The 24708-nt window shown below is 59.1% G+C and overlaps 1 protein-coding gene across 1 annotated transcript; it reads right to left on the bottom strand.

Moving 5' to 3' along the window:
* Positions 1-362: 362 nt before the first annotated feature.
* Positions 363-23288, bottom strand: TMEM94 (transmembrane protein 94). The gene is given in 32 exon segments (XM_044921624.1): positions 363-748; positions 928-1098; positions 1283-1376; positions 1463-1557; positions 1648-1796; positions 2042-2104; positions 2106-2124; positions 2371-2456; positions 2744-2821; positions 3056-3245; positions 3437-3545; positions 3886-3985; positions 4109-4224; positions 4485-4623; positions 4715-4896; positions 5601-5818; positions 5940-6042; positions 6396-6569; positions 6794-7103; positions 7629-7847; positions 8070-8234; positions 8378-8482; positions 8736-8792; positions 9136-9252; positions 9523-9609; positions 9831-9933; positions 10292-10443; positions 10809-11011; positions 12511-12647; positions 12868-12995; positions 13338-13457; positions 23221-23288. Coding segments are annotated over 32 exon segments (4086 nt in total). The 5' UTR covers positions 23245-23288; the 3' UTR covers positions 363-675.
* Positions 23289-24708: the final 1420 nt, after the last annotated feature.

Genomic DNA, 24708 nt, shown 5'->3' with positions numbered 1-24708 from the left:
AAAAATATACACCAGTAAAAACATTCTCACAGGAGAACTAGGGCAGGGGGCCAAAAGGAGCCCTGGGCCATATCCCCAGGACTGGCGCTCCAGGCCAGCTTGAAGGCGGGCACAGGAAGAGGTAACCAGGGCAAGGCAGGGGGTCTTCATCTTCGGGACTGAGTGTGAGGCTCCCCCACAGAGGGAGGGAGGGGGAGTACTCGACCACCTCCAGGCCCCCACCCCAGGAAGACAGGTGGGGTGCAGGGAGGATGCACCAGCACTGCTCCCTTTCACGGTAGCCTGTCTGGACCCCCCACGGCTGCTGCCACTGAGGTCCTGGCCCCACCAGGTTCATGGCTCTGCCCGGAGACCCAAGAGCAGAGGGCCCTGGGCTAAGAGACCCTAAAGGAGGCAGCCCGCAGGCGGAGGAAGCTAAGGGCCCCTCTGCTAAGTGCACTAGGTCATACATTCAAGACCAGACTGTCCTGATGCTGAGGCCACAGCTCACCAGCTCCTCCACGGTAAGCCCTGGGGATCAGGACGACAGATGGGTCGGACGAGGAGCTGGGCCTCCCGTGACACAGGCCGCGAGAGGAAGCCCTGAAACATTCACGATACCAACTCCCCAGACTCAGAAACTGGTCTGGCTTTAGCCCCGGGACCTGGGCAACGAGAACCACTGTGGCCAATGGCTCAGAAGGGGGAGTTCATGCCCAGTTTCGTTTCAAACTGCAGTTTCTGCCGCTTCTGGTAGCGAACCCGGACCCTGGTGGGGCAGGAAATGAGAGCTCAGGTTAGAGCAGAAGCCCAGACTGGGGACAGGGCAGGACCCCAGAGGAGGAGGGAAGTCCAGGCAGTGGGGACAAGCCGGGGAGCTGTGCCCAGGAGGTTACGGGCCTAGGGATCGAGCCTGAGCCCAGAGGGCGCGCCCTGTTGGCGGCTCACCGAATCTCATGCAGCTTCACGATCTCGTTGGTGACCACCACAAGCACCAGGGAGAGGCAGCCCAGGAGCCACGTCAGCAGAGGCACGTCTTCCAGGCCAAAGTGGACACGGCTGTCCCTGTGCGTCCACAGCTGCAGGTCCACTGCTGTCTGGACCACCTGCCCCAGCAGGCTGCAGGGAGAGGTGACAGCCCTGCATGACCCTGGGCCTTCTTGCTTCCTTCCCTGCCTTTCTCAGTACGAGTAGCTCAAGGAGGGCAGCATCTGACCTCTGGCTCAACTCCCTGAAGCAGGACTGGTTTGAAGTCCTGCTCCTCCCCCCCCCCCCCCCCCCCCCCCCATCGGCAGATACTCACACCACGGGCACGGTCACGGCCCACCAGAGGTTTGTCAAGGGGCTCTTTCGCCACAGGGGCTTGGTGCGATGCACGTGGGTGATAGAAATGAAGACTGGAGAAAACAGGGTCAGTGGGGGGGCGGCGTCAGACGTCCCCCCATCCACAGCCCCCACTGGCCCCTCCCAGGGAGCCCCTCACCTGTGTGCAGGACGATCAGGGCAGCGGTGAGCTTCTGAGCCGTCAGCAGCCCGTTGGCAAAGTCGCCAAACCAGGCTGGAGCGGTGTCGGCATGACTGTCAGAGTAAGGGGTGGACTCAGCCCCCCGCTGGGCCCTGGGAAAGCGGGCGGGGGGCCGGGGTGGGGGGCGCGAGGTCAGGACCCACCTGCGCAGCATGATGGAGGAGCAGTTGGTGAGGCTGCGGGCCCGGGAGCTGTCACAGAAGCTCTGCAGCGTGAAGCCAAAGCAGACGAGGCACGAGCTGATGGTGAGGCTGAACTTGAGCAAGAAGCAGAACAGGAAGTAGTGCTGGGTCTGCAGAAAGAGGAGCGGCCCGTCACTCCCGGGGCGGCGACCCCTCTGGCCCCGGGCTCAGCGGGCCCTGCAGGAACTGGGCAGGCCCCGGGGGAAGAAGATCCTTCCCAGCTCTGTGCCACCACCTCCCCTCTGGTTGGGGGAAGTTCTGACGGAAGCCCCTGTCTCTCCCCCAAGTCTCCCCCCCCACACACACCCACGTTCCTCAGGAAAGGCCGTGGCTCACGGGGCTCCACGTTGCTTACCTTCTTAGGAATGGACTGAAGGTTCTTCCCTGTGGCCATAGACATGATGGAGCTGTGGGGGGGGCTTCCCCAGCAGAGAGATGCTGAAAAGGAGGGACTTGGTGAAGGGTGGGGACTGTGACCCTCTGTCCCCCAATTCCCACATGGGAAACCTTTCGAGAGTTTTGGGAGTGAGGGCAGGTCTGGGGGGAGATGGGATAAGACAAGGGAGAGTCCCTCCCCCCCACCAGTGTCTCCTGTGCCAGGCGTGGTGAGCACTGAGCAGGTCTCCCAGGACCGGGGCTCCCAGCCCCGCCTGCCTGGACCCGGAGGGGCAGCCTGACTCTCACCTGAGCAGAGGGTAGCAAAAGCAGGACAGCCAAAGGATGTCGGTGGTGCTCAGTAGCGGCGGCAGCTGAACCAGGCAAGAGAGGAACTAGACCAGGAGAGCCCAGGAAGCAGGATTAGGTTCTGTCACATAGTAGGATGCCGGGAGCCCCAGGGCTGCCTTGCCCTGTGCCCAGACAGATGCTCAGGGGAGCTAGGGCCGCAGGGGCCGCTATTCTGCTGATGGGGTCACCTCCAAAAGCCTGGGGGTTCCGCAGAGGCCAGGGGCCCCCTAGGCTATGTGGTATCCTCCCAGCCTGCCACCCCAGACTCTTAGCCGGGCCCGGAGCGGAGGAGCGCGTGGGGAGGGGCAGTGCCTGTGCAAGCCCAGCTCACCTGGATGACCACAAGGGTCAACTGGCACTGCAGCAGGAAGAGGAAGCACTTGCGAATGCCGTAGGTGGCATGCCGCGCCTAGGGACCGGGAGGGACAGATTGTGGCCAGGCCTACAGCTGACAAATCTCAGCCAAGAGCCAGATGCCCCAGATGCTCCTGCTAGCAAACGGTGCAGGCAAATGAAACTGCCGGGGAAAGCCTCTCTTGGAGGGAAATCAGCCCCTGGGAGCCCAGACGGATCCTGTGTCACTCTTCCCCACCCCACGCAGCTCCCCCCAATCTCTGCCCCCTCCGCCTGCCCGAGCCCCAACCTGCTCAATGAGCCGGATGATGCTGATGGTCTCCTCCTGGCGAAAGGTCAGGGAACAGGGTAGGCTGTTGAGCTGCCCCGAGAGCTGTAGGGGAGAAAGGCCATCCGAGGCCTGGGCCATGCTGGTGCTGGTGGCGTAGCCAAAGGTCTCCCAGGAGCAGCGGGATGGGTACAGGGGATCCAGGGCAATGCTGCTCAGCGTAGGGGGAAAGCACAGCCATCAGCTACACTCTGCAAACATCCCATCTCCCAAAGGACTAGGCAAGCACCCACTCCCTCTCTCCCCACCGTGCCCAGGTCCGTTGGTCCCAACCATACCAAGACCAGCCACGGAATATGCCCCAGCCCCAAGCAAGCCCCCACTCTCAGGCGTCCCCCTGACCTGATGTCACTCTGGAGGAAAAGGCAACTGTTCCTGAGATTAGCAGAGCTGCCCAGGCAGCAGGTCACCTCCCCATATTCCTGCATGATCTTGATCATCTCACACATGGCTGAGGGGGCAGAATCGGGGGGCATAAGAGTCAGGCGGGCGGAGCCCTGTGTGAGGCTCTGGGCAGAGACCCACAGGGCAGGAGAGCAGGAGACAGGGGAGAGCAGGCCCCACTTTGGGGATAGTCCTCCCCCCAAGAATGTGAATATCATGTAACTACTGTCACTTCTGACTCCCTAGAAGGGGCACACCCACAGCTCCAGCCCCCTACGTTCCCCGGCTCCTCCAGCTCAGGTTGCTCGGCTCCCCGCATGGGACAGCAACATCTCCTGCAGAGCCCACCGGGTCAGGGTTAGGGTGGGAGCCCAAGCCTCCTTAGTAGCCGTGGCTACGGTACTCACTCTCGGGGGTACAGTCGGTAAATAGGGGCACTAGCAGGGGCACATTGTCAATGTTCTGCAGGTGGGGGCGCACCTGGTGGATGCCGCGCGGCAGCTTGGCCTGGAGAGAACAGAGGTGTCAGTAGCCTCAGGGTCGGGAGAAGGGCACCTCCCTCCCTCCCTTCTCTGGACCAGCCAGTCAGCTACCTCAGGTAGTCCAGGGGCACAGACCCTGCCATCCTACCCGGTTGCAGTCCTCCAGGAAGCTGGGGAGGTCACTGTCTGTAGGCTGGAAGCTGATGAGGTCTGAGTGACCCTCCTCCTCCAACAGAAGGAGCCCTTCCGCATCATCTCGGGACACTGTGGGGATGAAAGCCCGTCCTTCACCTTGGAGTCAGCCTTCTGGGGGGCCTTTCCTTGCCCTGAAGATGGCAGAGAACTTCCTGCTTCCGGTTTCCTCTCCTCCACGGTCGACTGTTGTTACCGCAGGGAGACGAGAGCAATTTTCCAAGGGAGTGCACTTCTCGGGAGCGAGCTACGGGGTTTCTTTCTAGCTGTAGCTCCAAGGTGGGGGAACCGCCCACACCTACCTCGTCCCCATCACAAACCTGTGCCCTTACCCTGATTCAGGTCATCATGCAGGGAGCCAGCATGGCTGGGGCTGGAGGGGGGGATCTCGGAGCCAGGCAGGTCACCATTGGGCGTGAGGGAGATGTGGCAGTTCCAGCCTGTCTCCAGGCCCATCTTTTCTGCAAACACCTGCAAAAGGCAGACGGCAACAAACAGATGGGCCCGTGAGCCCACAGGAGAAAGGGTCAGTGGAGGCAGAGGGCGATGGCTTTCCCCCCACCTTGCTTTTGAGCTCATCCTCCAGAGAGAAGTAGACGAAGCGGATGCAGGCATTGACCAGCCCATCGATGAGGCGCACGATGTCCAGCCGGGCCTGGTACTGGGAGGACACCATGCCCATGAAGATCTGGCCGCTCAGGGCCTGCATGCAGTCTTCCTTCTCCAGCACCTCCCCGATCCCTTCTTCAGGTAGGCACAAGGCACAGAGCCCAGCCAGGACACCCAGGAACCAGCAGATTCCAGGAGGCAGCCCAGGCCACACACACAGATGCCACACCCGAATCAATGAGCATGTGGGCCCCAGGGGACCACACACACAGCCACACGTGCACGCACACACACACACAGCCAAGACACATAAAGGAGCCAACAGACACAGGAGAAAAGACAATGAAAGGTACTCGTCAGTCAGGTGATGATCCTAAGGAGTAACGATAGAGCCCGGCCCTGGTCCAGGGCTAGGGGGCTGCCCTCACTCTCAGCTGTGGCCTCGATTCATGGTCTTTTGGGTCAGAAGACCCTGTGAGTCTGTCTGTTTGGTGGCATTGGGGGAGGGGTGGGGTGGCTCTGAGTCCCTCTGGTCCAGCAGCATTGAAACCTGGCCTTTTTGTCTGGTCAAATAAGCCTAATGGTCTATAGATACTGCTGCTTTACAACTTTCAAAGAAAGCCCTTTGCTATCGCACCGGAGTGTCACAAGAAGCCTGTGAGGAGGGCAGAGCAAGCGCCATGAGAAGGCTAAGGACTTGCCCGCGCCACCAGACAGCGAGTGCCACCTTGGTGCTCCAGGCCCGGTGCCTCCACAGTTCCCTCCGCCACGATCGATTCCAAGGCGCTCCGGAAGCCCTCCCCGCTGGGGGCCCCCAACGGGACAGATGTGCACGGTACCGTCCGAGCTCCAGCTGTTGCGGCGCGTGCTCAGCTTGATTGGGACGGTGCTGGGCAGCTCACACACGGTGAAGATGCTGCTCTGGCCAGGCACCTGCACAAGCTCAATGCACTTGCCGTTGAGCTGAGAGGACAGGGCGCAGCTCATGGGCTTGTAGGCGAAGGCAGAGCAGTAACCAGATAAGCAGGCCCGCTGGTAAAAATCCAGCACTTTCTTTCTGCCAGGGAAATGGGGAAGAAGTGAGGCGAGTGGCCCTGAGATGCCCCCATGCCTGTGAGCCAGGCGGGCAGAGGGCAGGGGCTGTCTGCCATCAGCACGAGGGGTGCTTCCTCACCCACCTGTCAGAACCTGAAAGAGGGTAGATGTCGGCGCCATCCCAGAAGTCTGTGCAGGCTTCTAAGACCACGTCAGCTGTGCCATGGGACAGCATCTGTTCTGTGCCTGAGGCGGGGAGGACGAGGCCGAACCATGAGTGCCCCAGGCCACTGCCACCTCTCACTCCCGCCTCAGGTAACACCCTGCCATTCTTGAGAAGGGTGCTAGGGAGCCCCTGGGGAGTAGGACTCCCCAGGCCTGTGTGGGCTTGCAACCCTGCGGACAGTCCCCAACCCCTGTGGCCACCATCCCAGCACCAGTCCCCAAATCCAATCCCTGCCACATCTGAGGAAGATTCCAGAAGCAGTCTAGTGCGCATCTGCCCAGGGGCCCCCCAAAAAGGGACGCCTAAAAGAAGTCCCGCCCTGCCAAGCTCCAGGAAGTTCTGGCCTGATGCTGGCCAAGCCTGGAAGGCTCACTGGTAGTGGTATCCTTGATGAAGAGACTGATCATATGGCTGAGCGGGGGGCGCCGCTTGGTGACACAGGAGAGCCTCCCCAGCGAGGTCTCCTTCACCATCTCGGCACTGGGGAGGCGGTAGAGCGCAAGGTGGTTCCCCTGCTTGAAGAGCTCCTTGGCCCCAGGAGTGAAGCCTGCGGGGGGAGGGACGACAACTCGGGGTGTCCGGGAGCACCTGCACCTCCCTCCCTCGCAGGGAGAGAACCCCCGTGAGGCTGGGCTGGTTCTTTCCCCCTTTCCCCGCGCCCCTGGTTATTTTCCCAGACTAGGAAGCACTGTCGAGCGGCGCCTGGTTCCGGGGGGGGGGGGGGGGGCAGGAGCTGCCGGGGCTCCTGGTGAAGGCCCGCGACCAGCGCACCTATGAGGCGGGCGAGCTCGCAGAGGCCCCAGGGCACGTGCACGGGCAGGACGGCGCTGTGGCTCTCCTGCAGGGCGATGTTGCACAAGTGGTCGGAGAAGCGGCACAACCGCTCGGTGACGCTGGCGTTACACAGGTTCAGCAGCACGTTGAGACCCAGCGGCTTCAGGGACGTGAGGTGCAGCTGCCAGTTGGAGTCGTCGAACTGGATGCAGGAGGGGTTCTGCTGGTCCTGCGACAGGCTCAGCATTTCCAAGTGGTAGTCACACACAAAGTCCTCTGCTTCGTAGGGCTCGCCCTCCAGCCCAGGCTGGGCCGCAGCGGAACGGGGAAGAGAGAGGGGAGCCTCAGCCGGGGAGAACGCACCCCCTTCCCAGTGAGCAGGCTCGCGCCCATGCTCTTCCCATCCCTCCCGGAAACCCTCTCCCCGTCCTTGCTGGCCTTCTGGCTGCTTCTGGGAGCTCTGCTCAACAATGGCAGTGCCTAAAAAAGGATGCCCAGAGCAGGGAGGGAACAATGGAGGATCTCTTTCTCCAGGGGGAGCCGCCAGCCCTCTGTCTTCAGAAGGTTGTGACCAGCAGGAAGGGCCTTGCCCCAGCCAGTCACCATCTATAAGACCCAGAGAAGGGGAAGGGCCTCCTTCCTGGAAGGGCCCCAGGCCCTGGATTAGGCCTCAGGAGGCCGTCCTGCATGGCCGAGCCTGGAGGCCTGAGCATGGAGGCCTGAGCATGGAGGCCGCCACATCTGTGCCTATGGCTCCGTCCATCCAGGACGGGCTGCACCCCTTGGCCCCTTCAGCGGGGAGGCCAGGACACCCCGAGGCTGCTGTCCGCACTCCTCTCACCTTGCCAGGCTCTTCTTCACCGCCCTCCGTGTCCCAGCTGAAGCTCACGTTGGAGCCGGATGGGTGTTTGCTGCGGCCGTGTGCTTTGTGGTGAGAGTAGAATTCAGGGGGCTTGGGACCGTCACCCAGCCAGTCGCCACGTTCCTGCTCATTGGAAAGGTGCAGGGTAGTGTTCAGGGAACCGGCCAGGAGGGCATCTCGTTCGTGGGGCTGAGGAGAACAAGGAGCACAGGCCTCGGACCAGGGTCCCGCTGGCTGCCATGGACCAGGGAGGCAGGGAGTTATGTCCCCTCACTGTCTGGGGTGGAGGGTCTGCCTGAATGGCCCAGAAGCAGATCCTAACGGTGCTCGAGCCTTCCTTCTCCCTCCCAGCCTCGCCCTCCCTGAGGCCACTGGCCGGCCCAGAGCTGGGTTCCCAGGAGCCGGCCATACCTCCTCCTCTACCTCGGGATGGCAGAAGGAGCGGGTGGACAGGTCATCGGTTAGGTCCTCATGGCTGCTGTGTGGGGGCTCCACCTTCCCACTGAAGAATAGCACAGTCTCCGGGCTGGGGTTTGGCCATGACAGGATCCCCTGTTTGTCCACACAGCACAGGACCTGCAGAGAGAGATGGGGATTGGGGAGGGGGGGCTTGGCATTCCCCAACCTGCCAGGGTCCACTTAAGTGGCGGGCAGGCACCGGGACACAGCCAGGCAGCAGGCCAGTGGAGGCAGGGTCCTCCCACAGGGCCCGCCCTCACCGTGACTGAGCCCAAGCTGTGCAACAGGCTGGAGCTATGGCTCAGGGTCGGCGATGTCCCTTGGATCACCCGCAGGAAGTGGCCCCAGATGCAGCGCAGCATTTCCTGGGGGGAGAGACAAAGTCCGTGTTATTTCCCTAGAGATAGCCTCTGGGGCCAGCAGAGGAAACAGTCCGGGGACACCAGGAAGTTGGGGTGGACAGGCATTTGTCTGGGCAGAGCGCATTGCCCCCATGAGACAGGAGGCTCCAAGGCCATAAAGTAGGGGAGTCCCAGGGTTCCGGAAGGGGCCAGCTTGAGGGAGCTCAGGTTGGTGGCTACAGGGGCCTGGGGCAGAAGGTGTCCCAGGTGAGTGTACCTGAGAGGAGACGGCTTCTGTATAGCTGCTGAGAGTGTCCTCTGAGAACTTGGCGAGCTGCGTGGAGCGGAGGCACCAGCTCAGGGAGGCACCCTCACATGGCCTCCAAGCTGCAAGGGGGGGGGCCCACACCAGCAAGGCTCCCAACGCCTTTGGTAAAGGACACCAGGGCAGTCCCCGAATCCCGTCTGCTGAGTGCCAGGATGGACGGCCCCCCGCCTCCCGGGGCCTGGCCTGGAGGCTCCTCCACACAGAGAGCTGCCCAGGGCCTGCCCGTGCACGGCGCCCACAGTGGGGCTGGACCTCCGCACCTGTTCGCTGGGGCACAGCTGACACCCTCTTTTTGCTCCCGAATTGTGTTCTTTTTGTACTGTCACCAGGATGCCTTGGAACAACCTACCAGGGAGCTGGGAGAGGCCTTGCTCATCTGAGCCAGGACTCGAGCTTCTCCACAGGCGGTTGCCAGAACCCAGAGGACTGGAAAGAGCAGGGGGAGGATGGGCAGGACGCCATTCACCTGGGGAAGCACAAACCACCCTGAAGGCTCCCAAAGAGCCACTGGTCTGGAAAGAGGGAGGGACGGACGGCCTTCCCCAGCCCTGAAGCCATTCCCTGAGTAGAAAGGGACAGCTGTCCAGGGCAGGAAGAAAAGGGGAGCAGGCATTCTTAAGCTGAAGCCGGAGGGACCCCTGGGCTACAGAGAGGGAGGGACAGCCAGGGCACGATGAAGGGACCCAGCCTCCAAGGAAAGAGCAAAGCATCACAGAGTGGCAAGGGCGGGGGTTACCTGTAGCTGGAGGAGGGTGTACTGCCAGGAGGTGACACCAGGGGCGTTCAGCATGAAGCGCAGGGCATTGGTGATGAGGAAGCCGGCCTTTGGGGAACAGCAGAAGTGCAGCCTTAGTCCCCCACCCAGAGAGGGACCCAGGCTCTAAGGCTTCCCTTCCTCTGCCCACTCATACCCTCCCCAGCCCCAGCACTGGCCGTCTCACTCTGGGCGCCCCCGTCTTCACTCACACGCTCACCCAAATCTGGCCCTGAGGCTCCCCCATTTCCTGGCCCCCTCCCCTGCCCCGTGAGGCCTGCCTCACGCACCAGGACCACAGGCACGGCGTAGTGCAGCATCACCGACTGCACTGTGAACCTCTCGTTGTCCAGAGCGGTGACTGGGCGGGACAGGGCCATGTCCAGGCACCATCTGCAGAAAGGGATGACCCTTCAGTTGGGCAAGCCCTCAGGGGAGAGGCCGGAAACACTCACCTGCACTGGGCATCACTGAGTCAGGCCATGTTCCTGTTCCCTGGCCCCCACCAAGGGGCCCCCTGGGAGACGGGTCTGGGGCAGCCTCCAGAGCTGTCCCCTCAGATTTCCAACGGGGGAGGAACAATCACCCAGGCTAGGAATTCTCATAAGACGTTAAAGAATCCACAGAGATGCCCACCCTAAGGGGGGCTCAGTATAAACCAGGCTCTCTCCTTGTCACCCCGCCCCCTGCTCCTGAAGGCACCAGGGGAGAGAAGTCAGGGGCCAGACGGAAGGCAGGGCAGCAAGCCGACCTGATGTTGTCAATGACAGGGGTCTCAAGAACACGGAAGAGCCGGTGCTGCTGGGGGTTCTGTGGTCCCTTCTTCACTTCTCCCCGGGGGGAAGGCGGTGGAGAGAAAGGGGGAAACAGGTCTCCGGGCTCCAAGACGATGTGCTCATCATCCTGCCGGAGAGTCAGGGGAGGAGGGCAAGGAGGGCATTGGTTCAATCAGAGGCCACTCTTCCTTGACAATTCCAACTAAGTGGAGATACCTCACTGGGTTAGGAACCATTGGTTAGCAAAGAGTCAGCTGGTTGGGGGGGGGCAGCGGGGGGCTGTGGAACTGGATTCCTAGCAGCTTAAGCGTCAGAGAAAAGAAAGGACAAGAAGGAGAAAGATGTTCCAGCTCTTCTCCATTCTTCCAGAGTCCTTGCCAAGAAGCCTGTGAACCGGCCAGGAAGCTTCAGAATTAAGCCCTGGGACCCTCCCACCATTGCCTGTAGATGCTCCCACAGCATTTCCAGGGAAGAAGAAAAGCCTCGAGCTACCTTGATCCCCCTCAGAGAGGCGAACGATTCCTGGCCGGGCCTCAGAGCTATGATGTCTCCTTCTACCAACAGGCCAACTGGCAGGTTGACCAGATGTCCATCTCTGTAGGCCCAGTGCAGGGACCAGGACGGTGCAAAGGGCATATGGAGGTCTGGGTACATGGCATCTGGCCACTTGATCTCCTTGCCATCCCTGAGTGCATCTGAGGAGAACGGAAGGAAGGAAACCACCTCACCCACAGCTCCGTACGTCAGCCACCCAGCACACGCCGTGGAGCTCTGCCTGCTCTCCTTCCTTTCTCAAAAGGCTTGCAGTGGCCCACAATACCCGTTCCAACACTGCCCCTCTCTCAAGGTCACCTCCCCTGTGAAGCCTCTCCCACCACTCCAGCCCAGGCCCTTCTACCCCTCTGAACACCTGAAGCTCTTATTCTTTGTACCCTTACTCCATTCAAATACATTTCACAAGCATTGCTGAGGGCTTTGAGGGATGCAAAGGTCAAAGGTGAAGATGACACAAGTCCCTACCCTCGAGGAGGAGCCGCAACCGAAAAGAGAGATGTATGTGGGCAGATAACACAAATCAAGGCAAACACGTGCTCAGGGCATTAGGAAATATCCTAGCGCTGCAGGAGCTCAGGGGAGCCGATGCGATCAGAGGTGGCTTCAGGGAAAAGAGAGCTAAGTTTAAGATGGGTCTTGAAGGATGGGCCAGATCCGTCAGCTGGAGCCCAGTGAGGGAGGAGCACGCCAGGCAGGGGGACAGCAGGACAAGGGCACAGAAGCAGGGAGGTCCATGGTGAGTTTGGCACTGGGGAGGAGCTTTCGGGTGATGATGACAGTAAGAGAAGAATCTGGAGAGAGAGGCTGAAGCCTGGCCCAGAGGTTCTGGGCAGCTTTGATAAGCAAGAGGGAGCCAGTGATGGTTCCTGAGCAAGAGACTAAGCTCCCGAGGAGCAGGGCCCATCCTTCTCGGTCACCGTTGTACTTCCCACGCCGGGCACATGGCTGCAGCTAACTGATCATTTCAGAATGAAGCAACCCCTTCTCATTTAGCATTCAAACGTCCACTGCCCAGTCAGGTTCGAGAGAGGTTTCCGACACTAGGTGTTTCATACAAGACCACAGGCCCTTGGAAAGCGGGAACCACTGTCTCTCAGAAGAGCCTAATATTCCCACTCCATAGCTGGGGCTTAACAAACACTATCTGAATGAAAGAACGAGCAGAAATGGGATGGAGCGACTCCTTTCTTTAGGAACAGGGCTGCTCCGTTTTGGGCTCCCGGCTCTGGGCCCCCAACCCTGCGTCTTGCGGGTCTTTGACTTCCCTGGCCCATCTTCCTACCTGCCCCGGCCCAGTACCGCCAGACAAGACAGACTTGGAAGAGAAAACCTCAACTGTCCTCCTGCCAAGACAGGGTCTTCTCTGTTAGTCTCCCATGGTTAGCAAGCCTGCAAGCCGACTAGGCCGCCATCAGCCTCCCTGCGGGCCGTGCTGCCTGCATGTCCCTGGCTGTCACTGTCCTGCTCAAAAGGGGCAGGGCAGCCTCCTGACTCTCCTGATGCCAAGAGCCCCCAGAATGCTGACCGTAGGCAACGCCACTGTGCTGGGCTCCTGGCGGGGACTCAGGAGAAGAGCTCGTAGGGCTGACACATCACAGGGCACCCTTTCCCACCCAGCATGCCTGACCCTCGGCCTCACCTTGGATTTGGTCAATGATCCCTCGGAGCCTCCGCTCTACCTCCCCACGCTTCAGCCGATCTTGCCGCCCGATGAGGATGAGGTTGAGAAGCAGCAAGAGGAACAGTGCTGAGGCATTTACCAGCTCCACCCCATGGCTGGTGGGAAGAGGTGAGGGGGTACTAGCAAGGAGAGGGGCTCCCCCACCCAGCCAACCCGAGACCCCCCACCCCAGTCCCTTCTGAAAGGAGTGTCTCATTCGGGGGCTAACAGCAGCCAGTCAAGGGACCGAGGGTTCCTAACAAGGCAGACTGGGACTGGGGCGGGGGGAGCGCCCCTGGAGGGGTCCCCGGGTGAGAGGCGGGGAGGGAAGGTTACCTGCCCGCCGGCTGGCTCCCATGACAGCCCAGCAGAAGCAGCACAGCCAGCAGCATGAGTGAGGCTCCAGGCCAGTGGAAGCAGGAACAGCGGTTACTGTGGTGCAGGAAGCTGCTTCTCCACAGCTCCTGAGGAAGGGCAGCGGGGAGTGAGGGGCCCGGTGAAGGAGCCAGGAGGCAGCATCCTGCTAGAATCTGGCCGCCCTGCTCCCACGCCCGCCTGACCCGGCCTGGGGCTGCCTCGCTCTCTTGGCTTTGGTCTCGGCTGGGGTCCAGCCACTTGGGCTCCTGCAGCAAGTGGGGTCAGGACAGCACTCTGCCAGGCAGCCCCAGCTTCCTTCTGAGTTGTAGCGAGGCTTCAGTTGGGTCACGCCGCCCAGCGTGAGCACCGGCTCCCGGGCCCGAGCCTGGGCCTCCCATGCCTCTCTGCCATCCCACCTCGGCTCCGGCTTCCCCGGGAAGAAGCTTCACCTTCCACGTGAGACATTTCTTCCGTTCTTTCAGGTGTCCCTCCAGCACCGTCTCCAGCTGCTCCTGCAGGATGCCGAGGGCCTTCCGGGTAGACAGGCCCAGGGCCAAGGGTGGCTCGCCCTGGAGGAAGCAGGCGAAGCAGGCAGCATTCAGCATCGCCCCGGAGGCCCTAGGGCACTGCCCAGAGAGGCCCTCCATCGCAGGCCGCAGGCCGGGCCCTCGTCATCCCTCCCCGAAACCTCCCTCCTCTTCCTCCACCAGCCCCCCAGCCCTCAGGGTGTTTGCGCAAATCTCCACCACGTTAAAAGTCCCCTACTCCTCAAGGCCAAGTTAAAAACAGAAACACACGCAACTTTCTCCACTCAGTGTTTCCTAACCCACCTTCCAAGGCCATCGGCATCTCCCGGCCCCACACACTGCTCTCGCCCCTCACCTCCCCATCGACCTCTGCTGCCATCTGTGTATTTCAGGAGCCAAAAAAGAGTGGGTTTTTTGGGGGGTTTTGGGGTTTTTTTAAGTGGGGAAAGGGGAACTAACAAGGAGACACTAGCTCTTCATTGTTCCTAGGTAAAAGCATTAAGAAAAAACCCACCAAATACTGTTTCCACCATTTCACAGAAGGCAGCATATCATGACACTCCGGCATCAGGAAGGACACAATCTCAGACAAGGGACAACTGCTCCCAGGGAAGGACCTGCGACGCCGCCTTCTGTCACCGAGGGTGGTGGAACAGGGCACAGATGGGGTGGTCCTGGGCGGCACTGGGTACCACCCATGCTGTCCTGTGTGAGCCTGGCCTGGCCTCTCCTTACTTACAGCCCCACTCCTGGGCCTCACCCTGTCTTCTCCTTCTCTGACTGGCTCTTCTTTCCCCTCCATCCACCCCACAGCCCATCCCGAGGATATCTTAACAAATTCACGTACGTTTCCAAGACAACCTTGGCCGCCATCGTGGAGTCTCCCACCACACCACCAAGCTTCCAACTCCTGAAGTTTACCTCCAGGCACAGCCCTGAATGCTGACCTGTTTACTCAATGGCTGCACTGCTGTTTCACGGGCCCCTAGGAGTGGATTTGACCCAAACCCTGGAGTGTGGCCCTCCCGGCTGGACAGCCCCGCTCCTGCAGTGACCACCGCCCCCTCCCACCCCTCAGCGTCCAACTCTTCCAAGCCAACGGCAACATCCAGTCAGAGCAGCGCACATTGCCTCAACCGACCCTGTTTATCTTTCCAATCGAGCCCAGACTCCGGGGCAGGACCTGTGATCCACCAGCTTCTCCAGCCTCCTCGCCCATGTTTCCTCCATTCCTGATGCGAGCCGTGCTCTCCAGCTCGGGTGCAAGTACCTCTACGTGCTTTCCCTCCCTGGACACACGCTCCCGGCCCCAGACACCTCTCTCTTCCCCTGCAAGCCTCAGCTCGAACGTCACCTGCTCTGGGAAATTTTCCCAAAGCCAAGGACTGCACTTACGGGGAGAGGTTTGTATTCCAAGAGCACCCTGGGCAAGCTGGCTCCCGGTCTGCATTGTGGAGAACTGTCATTATAGATTGACTCGTCTGGCTCTCCCACCAGACTGCCAGTTCCTTGAAAACAGGTACTGAATTCTTCCCTCTCCACATCCCTCCAACTACCTGCCGAGACAGTGCCGGGCACACAGCAGTGGCCCCATGGCCACCGGCTGGATGAATGGAAGAATGAGTGCACACATAGCTTCAGTGATCTCGGTGACACGTTAATCAGGGGTTGTCAACCCGGGGTCTGTAGCAGAAATACCTGGAGCTTCTAAAAACGTGGATGTCCAGGTCCCACCCCAAACCTACCGAATCAAAACTTCTGAAGGTGAGGCCGATGCACACATTGAATCTGACGCACAGATCCCCAGGTCGGGGGTCCTGGGAAAAAGAACACCCCTGGGAAAGGAGTGCTGGCGGAGAACTGGGTCTTTCCCAAGAGCACCAATGTGAGCTCCCACCAGGAAAGGTTCCTGAGCAAAGCCCTAGACTTGGGGCACTAAGAAAGGGGCTGGGGTTATCTACTGAGTCCTGACCAAGGGTGGCTAAGCTGGTGACTCCCTGACTACCTCAGCTCATGGCCCGCCCCTGCTCCCCCTCTGCCTTCCCTGGGGTCTGCCCTGGCTTTGCCCACTGACGTTCCAGACTTCCTCCTCCATGCCTGTCTCCATAGCCACTGCTCTCCTTGGCAGCCTTGCCGCTCACAGGACACACATCTCCAAGACTAGAAGGGGCTGCTGCTCGGGGGCAGTACCCCAGCAGACCCACCCTGGGAGGACGCACCTGAGTGGAGCCCCCACACTGGCCCATTACCAGCTTTTTCGGCCTGAGGGATGAGGATGGGCTCCAGAGTGAGCCTGGCCCCAAGACTTCCCAGATCCCTTGCCTAAATCTCCCCTAATCCCTGCTCTCCATGCTGGCTTTGGGGGATTATGAAGATAAGAGCTGCTTCTCCCCAGAGGGGATAACTGGTTATTTCAGCTCTGGAAGATATGGCCCTCTGGGCAGAGGGCCCACGCCCCAGTATGGGTAAATATTCTACTCCAGAGCATCTACCTCCCTCTGGCAGAGATCCTGGGGCCTTCCTGAGAAGCTGTGGTCCAGGACAGATGAGTATCAGGTAAGCTCAGGTCTGTACGTCTGCCTCCCTGACTCCTGGCATGGAAGGGGAGAAAGTCTCCTGCACGGCGGGAGGAAGAGAGAAGAAGGGGACCAGAGGCCTTCTCGTGTCTAAGGGGCTGGCCCAGGGGGTGACGCCTATTCCACCCAACCCAGGAAAGAAGAGGATTTGGAAAGTGCAGCCACTGTGAATGGGGCCTCCCATGTTGCCCCTCCCCACTGCCCCCTTCTCCCTCAGGCTCCACTTTGTGAGCTCTCTCTCCACAGGGGGAGAGGTGAAGGTTCCCAAGATGCACTTTCCTGGGCCAGGCCTCCAGAAACACTGCAGTGTGAAAATGTCCTGGAGGCAGGGACAGGCTGGCCTGCAGTGGTGGAAAGGCTGCCCGCCAAAGAGACAAGAAACGGGGATTGGGCAGGAGAAAGGGAGGGTAAATCCCAGGGGCTGCAGGTCACGTGGGAAGCCAATGGGTCTGGGATGAGGACCATGCTCGGAAGGCAGGCAAGGGCTCAGGGGGCAGCCAGGGAACCAGGGGACCCCCCACGCCCCCAGGCAGGCCTTTAGACTTTGGACATCAGCAACTCCCCTCCTCTTGTCCTGTGGCCGCCCTGACATCCGCCGCCTCATTCCAGGTGCCCCCCTTCCACAACCCAGAAATGGATTCACTCTCTCTCTCTGCACCCAGGTTCCTAGCACCTGCACACTGCTGCTCTCCAGGTTTGGGAGGTATGGGCCAGAGGGGGCAGATGCTCCTGGGGCAGGGCCAGAGGAGGCCTGCCGAGCTGACTGTGTGCGTCTGCCCACGCATGTTTTGTCTGGCCAGGAACACCAATTCCAGACTGGCGATTAAAGACAGCCTAGCAGAGGGAAAATAGCCACTCTGTAATCACACGCCTCCTGGAGAAAGTGCCTGCCCGGACAGGTAGGCCCTGGGGCAAGGACACAGCCTTCTGGGCCAGCCCACTCTCCATGGCCCCAACCACACTTCTCCAACTACCTCGGCCCCTCAGTGACATGAAAGAACAACACCTCACCCTGTCTCCAGCAGGAGAGTCCCAGTTACGGGTAAAATCACTGTTTCTCTCATTGTGCTTCCCCGCCCTGCAAGGTAAGAGCCAAAGCTGAGGAACTTGGTGGAACTTCAGCATTTTCAAAGGAAATTAAGAAAGGGCCCTGGGCGAGCAGGCTCTGCCAGCCTTTCTCAAAATACAAGTTAGGCTGGGCACCCATGGGGAGGCCGTGCAAGGATGCATATGGTTGGTTTGAGAAATAAGGACCCAACTCATACACGTGCCATCTGAAGGTGTCCTTTTCTTGCCTCTGGGGCCAAGAAGGGTGAGAAAAACTGTCCCAGCCTTAAGTACCCAGAGGGAGTAAGAGATTCTTCCTGTTTCCCAGATGTTCCAAATCTCCCACCCCACCCCACTGCCAGACACCTCCCAGAATGTTCCTGGGGAGAGGAGTGATGGCCAAGCCAGAACTCTATACCACAGGGGGGACAGGAGCCCGCCTCTCCACTTACACCAATGCTTTGCAGGTAAAAGCAACCCCATCCCGCTTTAAATGCTCAGGCTCAACTGGACCCAACAAAGTAACTTGAGGCTCTAGGAAGCCCAGGCTCAGGAGATGCTGGCCACAAATGCCCATCAAGAGCTGGGCTTCTCCTCCCTGTTCCATCATCAAAGGGGGATCCTGGGGGTGGGGGCTGGGGGGCACCAGGGTGGCTCAGTCAGTTAAGCATCCAGTCTTGATTTTGGCTCAGGTCATGATCTCAAGGTCATGGGATTGAGCCCTGTGATGGGCTCCATGCTCAGCGTGGAGTCTGCTTGTCCCTCTTCCTCTGCTTCTCACCACCCCGGCCCCCTGCCCTCTCTCTCTGTCTCTCTCTCTCTCTCAAATAAATAAATTAATTAAATCTTTTTTTTTTTTTCCCAAAAAGGGGGACACTGAGAGGGCATGGGGATTTAGACGAGAAGGGTGGGGAAAGAACTCTTATCTGTCCAATCAGAACTGCAAAAACCCCGCTACTGAACAGGACCAGTTCTATGGGGCCTGATGCTTAGTGTCTGGGGCAGTCTAATGAGTCTTCCCAGAGCCAATACCCCTGAACTCTCTTGCACCCCCTTGGTCAGGTTTCCCAGGTGGCCCAGAGCCAAGAGCCCCTGGCCCCCAGCCCTCGTCCTTTCAGGACTCCTCACAGGCTCTGTCCCCACGGCCACTGTTTTCCTTCCCACTTTCACCTATTTTGGGAGCAGAATGCAGGTCCCATAGGCACAGGTAGATAGGCTACGAATTTAGACTGTGACCCTCAGCCTTGACAACAGCAGAGAGCTAATTAGAACTGGCTGGCCCTGGGGCGCCTGGGTGCCTGTCAGTGAAGCGTCTGCCTTCGGCTCAGGTCATGATCCCAGGGTCCTGCGATCCAGCCCCACATCTGGCTCCCTGCTCAGCAGCGAGTCTGCTTCTCCCTCTGCCTCTGTGTGCTCTCATGCACGCACGCACTCTCTCTCTCAAGCAAATAAATAAAATATTTTTTAAAAAAAGAACTGGCTGGCCCCTGAACCAGGTCCCCACCATCACAGCTTTCTGGGCCAGTACAGTTGGGGAGGGGACCCAAAGATGGACTCCAACATAATGCCTAAGTCACTGAAGCTGGGTCTTTTGTTAGTAGCCATGATAAATCTCTTCTGAGCTTGGCCAGACACAAATCTTATCTTCAGCCAGGCAAATCAAAGCCTCAAGCTTCTTTGTCTTCAGGGCTCAGGCTGACCTTGGCACTTCCACCCATCTTCTTCCTCTTGCAGCCACCCAGACTAGGAAGAAATCAGCCGGGCCCTGGCTGCTCCTATCTCAATGACCCATGTGGTCCAGCAAAAAAAGAGCCCCCTGCCTGGCCCTGAGGAGGGCTGATATCCAGATCCGGGGCTTCCCATCACCTGTGCATGGAGACCCAGGTCCCAGCATAACTCGACAGGATGCCCCACTGGGACACGCGGCTCCGGTCCTGCTCTGGGAGCCTGGCTGGCAGCTCCCTAGACACACAGGCATCGTGGCTTCCATTCTCAGCCTCCCTCTTTGGTCCTAGCTACCTCATAATCTGAGCTGCCTCCGGTTCAGCACCCACCTTCAAGACTTGTGGCAATTGCTAAGCCAAAGCCTTGCACAAAAAGCAGAGAACAAGGCGTTTGTAACAGAAATATAAAACCAAGTTAGCATACTCACTTTGGTGCATTTGCCCTGATGGGGCATCCATAGCTCTGTCTGCTTAAAGAGCATGGGGTAGAGCCTGAGCCACAAGGAGTCAACTACAGAACTTCCAACACCACCCTCAAGGAGAGAGAAGAAGCAGGAACCGGGGGTGGGGGGGGGGGGGGGGGGAGAGAGAGAGAGAGGAGAGGAAAAGAGGGGAGTGGGCCAGGGAGCGTGGGAGCGATGAGCCGGAGCGGTGCCGCAGAGGATCCGTGCAGAGTGAAGCTTCAGTCTGCTGATTAATTCAGCCTATTTCCAGTCACGCTGCAGATTTAGGGAGGGAGGAGGAGGCAGTGCAGCAACAGGGCTGTGGGAGGGAGGGAGAGGCAGGCGAGAGGGAGGGAGGAGAAAGTTTGTAGATGCTCTGCCAGATGCCCAGGAGCTTGGCCCATTCATCAGAGGCCACCGAGGGGTGAGCGGATGGGCGCCCGTAGCCAGCCGGGTGTGCGCGCATGGGGAGGAGGAGACTGTGCTGGAGATGGCTGTGGGAGCCCGAGGGCAACCATGGCACCCAGGGCTACATGGGCTCTCTCCCCAGACCACCCCTCCTTGGGCGAAAGTCACCGGGCAAGGTAGGTGCCCGCCATCCGTGAGAGTTCCCCGAAATCCCTCAGAGACTCCCAGTATGGAGCCACGCCAACAGCAGCTCTTCCCACACTTATAGCTGCAGGAAGGAGGGGAGGGGGGGCCTTGCCCGTTATTAATAGCAGCACATCCAGCACGGAGGGGGGGAGGACTGGCAATTGGGAAGCCTGGAGCAGTGACTTCTAGGAGGCAGAGCAGGGGGGCCAGAAGCCAGCAGAAGAATCCAGTGGAAGACTCCAGCAGAGACTCCAGCAGAAGGGGGAAGAGCCCGCAGACAGGAAGGGCTTCTGAGGATTCCAATACCTAAGACCTAACACCTTCCCACCAGGTTGCGGGGGGCGGAGGGGGGAGCACCCCCAACAGCAGAGCTCAGTCAGCAGCTGATAAACGCGCAGTCACATTTAGACACACCTGCCAAAGGGCTTCTGAGACAGGAGAGCCCTGCGGACATGAGGCCTCAACTCCCACCCAGTGACCTGTGGCTCCAGGAGTGGCCAGCAGAGCCTGCGCATCACTCTGGGACCCCGAATTTGACACACGGGCGGCCCTGGAAGTAGACTGGAAACTTCTCAGCCTATGTACAGGCCACCCTTAGGAAGGGGCTGCAAAACCCCAAGGGAGAGGAAGCAGCCCAACAGGTCCAAGAACTAGAGAACGCAGGCTGGAGCCTGAGCACTTTTCTCCAGGGCCCTGTTTCCCAGACAACATCCACAACACCATCTCCACCATCTCCACCGTCACCAGCTGCAGGGAGGCGAAGAGAGAGCCTCAGCTGGGTTCGAGCCAGCCTCTCCTCGCCCCCTTCCCTAGCACAGCTCCCTGGTCCCCCGCCCCACCTCTACCAAATCCAGATCTGAATGGGAGCAGGAAAAGAGGGGCCAGGCAGTCCAGAGGGTCAGGGCAGAAGGTTCCCTGAGGTGCAGGCCAGGGGGAGGAGGGCTCAGCTGTGCAGTGGGCTGCAGCCTTAGCAAACTGCCAAGGAGAGCCTGGCACCCCCCTGGCCCCTGCTCCCAGGCACACTTCCCCTTAGCTTTCTACCAAGGCCCCGCTCTGTGGGCATCACAACTAGGCAAACTCCGCCTCCTGCATGACAGGCCCTGGAAAGAATAGCTCACAGGGTCTGAGGGCTCTGCAAGACTCTCAACCTGCCCCCTTCCTGCACTGCCCACCTCAGCAAGCAAAAAGGGGCGCACTGCACCCAAGAAACAGAAACCCAGACGCTCACTGCCACAGCATGTCCACCACAGGGGACTGGGGACAGAGGAGAGGAGGTTCTGACGGGGACACGGAGGACTGGGAGGTCACGATGGGGGGTGGGGAGCAGTTAAGCAACCAGCAACAGCCACGCTGATCCTGGGCTACAGCCAGGGGACGACAGGCCCCTTTCGATCAACTTCCGCCATCCAGCTCTCTTCATTCCCACGCCTCCAAGAAGCCCCGACTGTTGGAGGCCACGGGGTAATCTTTAGAAGCCCATGTGTACAGCTCACAAGCCATTTCCGGTAAAAACCCTGTCTGGTTCTGTTTCTTAGTTGCTTGTACAACTAGTTCCTCAGCTGGACTATCAGCCTCTCCAAGCCGGGGGCGACCTCCCCAGGGCCCAGAGCTCCACCAACCCCAAGGAGGTATTCCATGAATACAGCTGATGATATTTCTAGTTCAGGACTCATCTCTCCAGAAAGACAAAGAGGATAAGGAAAAATCCTGTAGGAAAAATGGCCCCTGAGAGCTATCCATCCTGGGCTCTCAAGCGTTCTTCGCCAGGCTTGAGAGAGAAGCCAGCCCACTGGCTCACAGAACTATACTTCCCCAACTCACTAGGAAGTGGTGTTTCGGCAACAGGCTGGAACCAGGGACAATACTGTCCTGTTTTTGAGACACTCAGCCTCACCCAGGTAGGCCACCACATCACACAATAGCAAAGCTTCTAGAGGGTGCCCCCCTGGAAGTGAACAGCTCTTGCAATTGGACGCGGCAGCCTTGCACCCAGGCTAGGGGAGAAGTCACCATGGCTGGTCCCCTCTGTGCCAATCACTCATAGGATGGACACCTGCAGAGCGGTCAGAGCTACCTGTGAGCAGGAGGCTGCACACACCTGCTTCGGGTTCAGGCCTCCAAGCCTGCTCCACAGCTGGCCCAGAGGCATGAGAAGCCTGGAGCTGAACGAGTCAGCAGGCAGCCGGGCACCCCCAGGGACCCAGCGTGTGGACCCACAGCTCCCTCTCCAGACCTTCCAAGATCTCTTTGGCAGGAAGGTCGCTGTCTGTAAGTTCAGATTGATAAATACTTACTGCGCCCTTGCTGCGTGCCAGGCTCTATGCTAGGAGCCAGGGACACTGGGATGAGGTGGGACAGATAGATTAGTTCAATACACGGTGGCAGGAAGAGTGGTGGAGATACTATGAATGCTGGAAGGAGGGACGTCTGGAGGGGGGAGGAGGGCTTATCAGGAGAAGGTGATGGCTCGTGAAGAAAGAATAGGAGGAGTTTGTCAGGAAAAAAGCAGGAGCCTAAATGTGGACAGTGTGCCCAAATTCTGAAGCATTCAGAATGACTAGTGCTAAAGGCCAAGGCGGGGGAGGCTAGGGATGTGGGGCCAACAGGCAGCAGCAGGATGATGGTGAGCTTCGCCCGCCACACTCAACATTTCAGTGGGCGGAACGGAGCCACTGGTGACTTTTAAGCAGAGGTGACAAAGGTCAGCTCTGCATTTCGGATACCTTTCTCTGACAGCAAGTGGAGGAAGGAGATCAGAGACAGAGGAACCCATAGGAAGCTGTGGCAGAAGTCCAGCCAAGAGATGGAAGGACCCCCTCTGGGGCAGTCTCCATCACAGGAAGGATACTCTGATGCCAGCAAATCGACTGCCAGGCTAGGGCAGCGTACCTGGAGGCTGGGAGGCATCCTGTGTCAGGCTGGGAGGAGGGGGCCGACTTTGCGGGTGCCTGGGGCTCCTGGCTCCTCACCTCCAGCTGGCTTTGCAGCTGTGTTTGGAGTCTGACTGGGGAGTTCTTCCCTAACCACAGAGAGGGTGCCCGACCATACTCAACATGGCTCAGCAGGTTGGGGCAGAGCCCTAGCAAAGAGCAAACAAACGAAATTACACACCCATGGGCAAGAAGTGGAAGACTGGCTCGGAGCCAACCTAAATCAGAAACCCGCTCCCATGTCGCTGTGCTCACCGGTCCCCACCCTTTGTCCTGTGCTCCCAGCTCCCCGAGAGCTTCCCAGCCCAGCAACAGCACCCTCTTGGTGGGGGGGCGGGTCGCCATCCCGTACCCCCATCCTCAGAGCCACACCCCCTCTCTGATTTTGGTTTAAAGCCCCCCAAAAGAGGACCTCCCAGGCCAACACAAGTAGAGAGAGTCCAACAGAGCCACACAGACAATATCCATCAGGGCACCAAGCACGGCCCTACCGTGTGCTTCTCCTTCGGATCCATGGGCCCAGAGTACTGCAGGCATGCCCAGATGAATGCGGTCACCCCCAAAAGGAAGGCTCCTCCCCAGCATGGACAAGGCCCAGTGACTCTGTCACAGTTGCAGCATCTGAAGAGAAAGAAGGGAGACACCCCGTAAGTCCAGGTTGCTGAGAAACACGACGGTGTTGTCTACACAGTAGAGTGGCACATGGAAAAGACTGGAGCCTGGGGCACCGGAGCTCGGCCGGCCCTGTCCTGGCAACAAGCTTCCCTAGGCACTCAGCCTCGGGCGGATTCCACTCTGAGGCTGGGAGGGAGAGGGCTTCCCCAAGGCGCGCTGGAGGGCTGAAGCTTCCCTCCTTCGAACCCTCATTTTCAGAGACACACTATGTTTTGCTCTGCATGTGCCCTTACTCGCTGACTTGCAGCAAGCAGGAAAACCCTTGGCTTCCCAGCTTTTAAAAAATAAAGATTACGGGGAGCCTGGGTGGCTCAGTTGGTTAAGAATCTGCCTTCGGCTCAGGTCATGATCTCGGGGTCCTGGGATCAAGTCCCACGTCAGGCTCCCCACTCAGCAGGGAGCCTGCTTCTCCCTTTCCCTCTGCCCCTCTCCCCTGCCTGTGCTCTCTCTCGCAAATAAATATAAATAAATAAATAAATAAATAAATAAATAAATAAATAAATAAAAAGAAGCCCAGCCTTCCAAGTTCCCACCTGAGCTTTAAAAAAAAAAAAAAAATTAAAATAAATAAAATAAAGACTAGGGGCGCCCAGCTGGCTCAGTTGTAAGTTTGAGCCCAAGCTGGGTGTAGAGATGACTTAAATAAATAAAAACTTTATTTATTTATTTTTTTTAAAGATTTTGTTTATTTGACAGAGAGAGACACAGCGAGAGAGGGAACACAAGCAGGGGGAGCGGGAGAGGGAGAAGCAGGCTTCCTGCAGAGCAGGGAGCCCGATGCGGGGCTCGATCCCAGGACCCCGGGATCACGACCTGAGCTGAAGGCAGACGCTCAACGACTGAGCCACCCAGGCACCCCAATAAATAAAAACTTTAAAAAAAAGTAAAGATTAGGAAAACAATTAATTAATTTTAAAAATAAATAAAGGTTAGCATTAAGGTAAACTGGACCCCACGCACACGTGCCCGCACCCACGCACCCACACACGCACGTGCCCACGTGCCACAGAGCTGTGCCTCTCGTGTGCTTTGCTGACAGGGCAGTGCTCACCAGGCACCTGGGCAGACACCTGCCAGGATGGGTGATCCAATCTGACAACACCCCCCACAATCCCGGACCCTCACCCATGCATCCTGGCAGCCAACCCACTTTAACAATTTCAGGCCAGGGAGCGTTTGGGTAGAGTGCCCCTGAGTAATCTGGTTTGGTGCCCAGTGACAACTTGTGGAGAAGGCACTGACCTGCTGACAGGGGCAGTTCTTTCTGGGGCCTGTAGCAGAGCCTCAGTAAGTGGAGCTGGTCA

Source organism: Neomonachus schauinslandi, chromosome 15 (genome assembly GCF_002201575.2).
Source record: "Neomonachus schauinslandi chromosome 15, ASM220157v2, whole genome shotgun sequence".
Lineage (NCBI taxonomy): Eukaryota > Metazoa > Chordata > Mammalia > Carnivora > Phocidae > Neomonachus > Neomonachus schauinslandi.
Note: the sequence above shows the minus strand (reverse complement) of the source record. Positions and strands in the feature narration are given on the sequence as shown.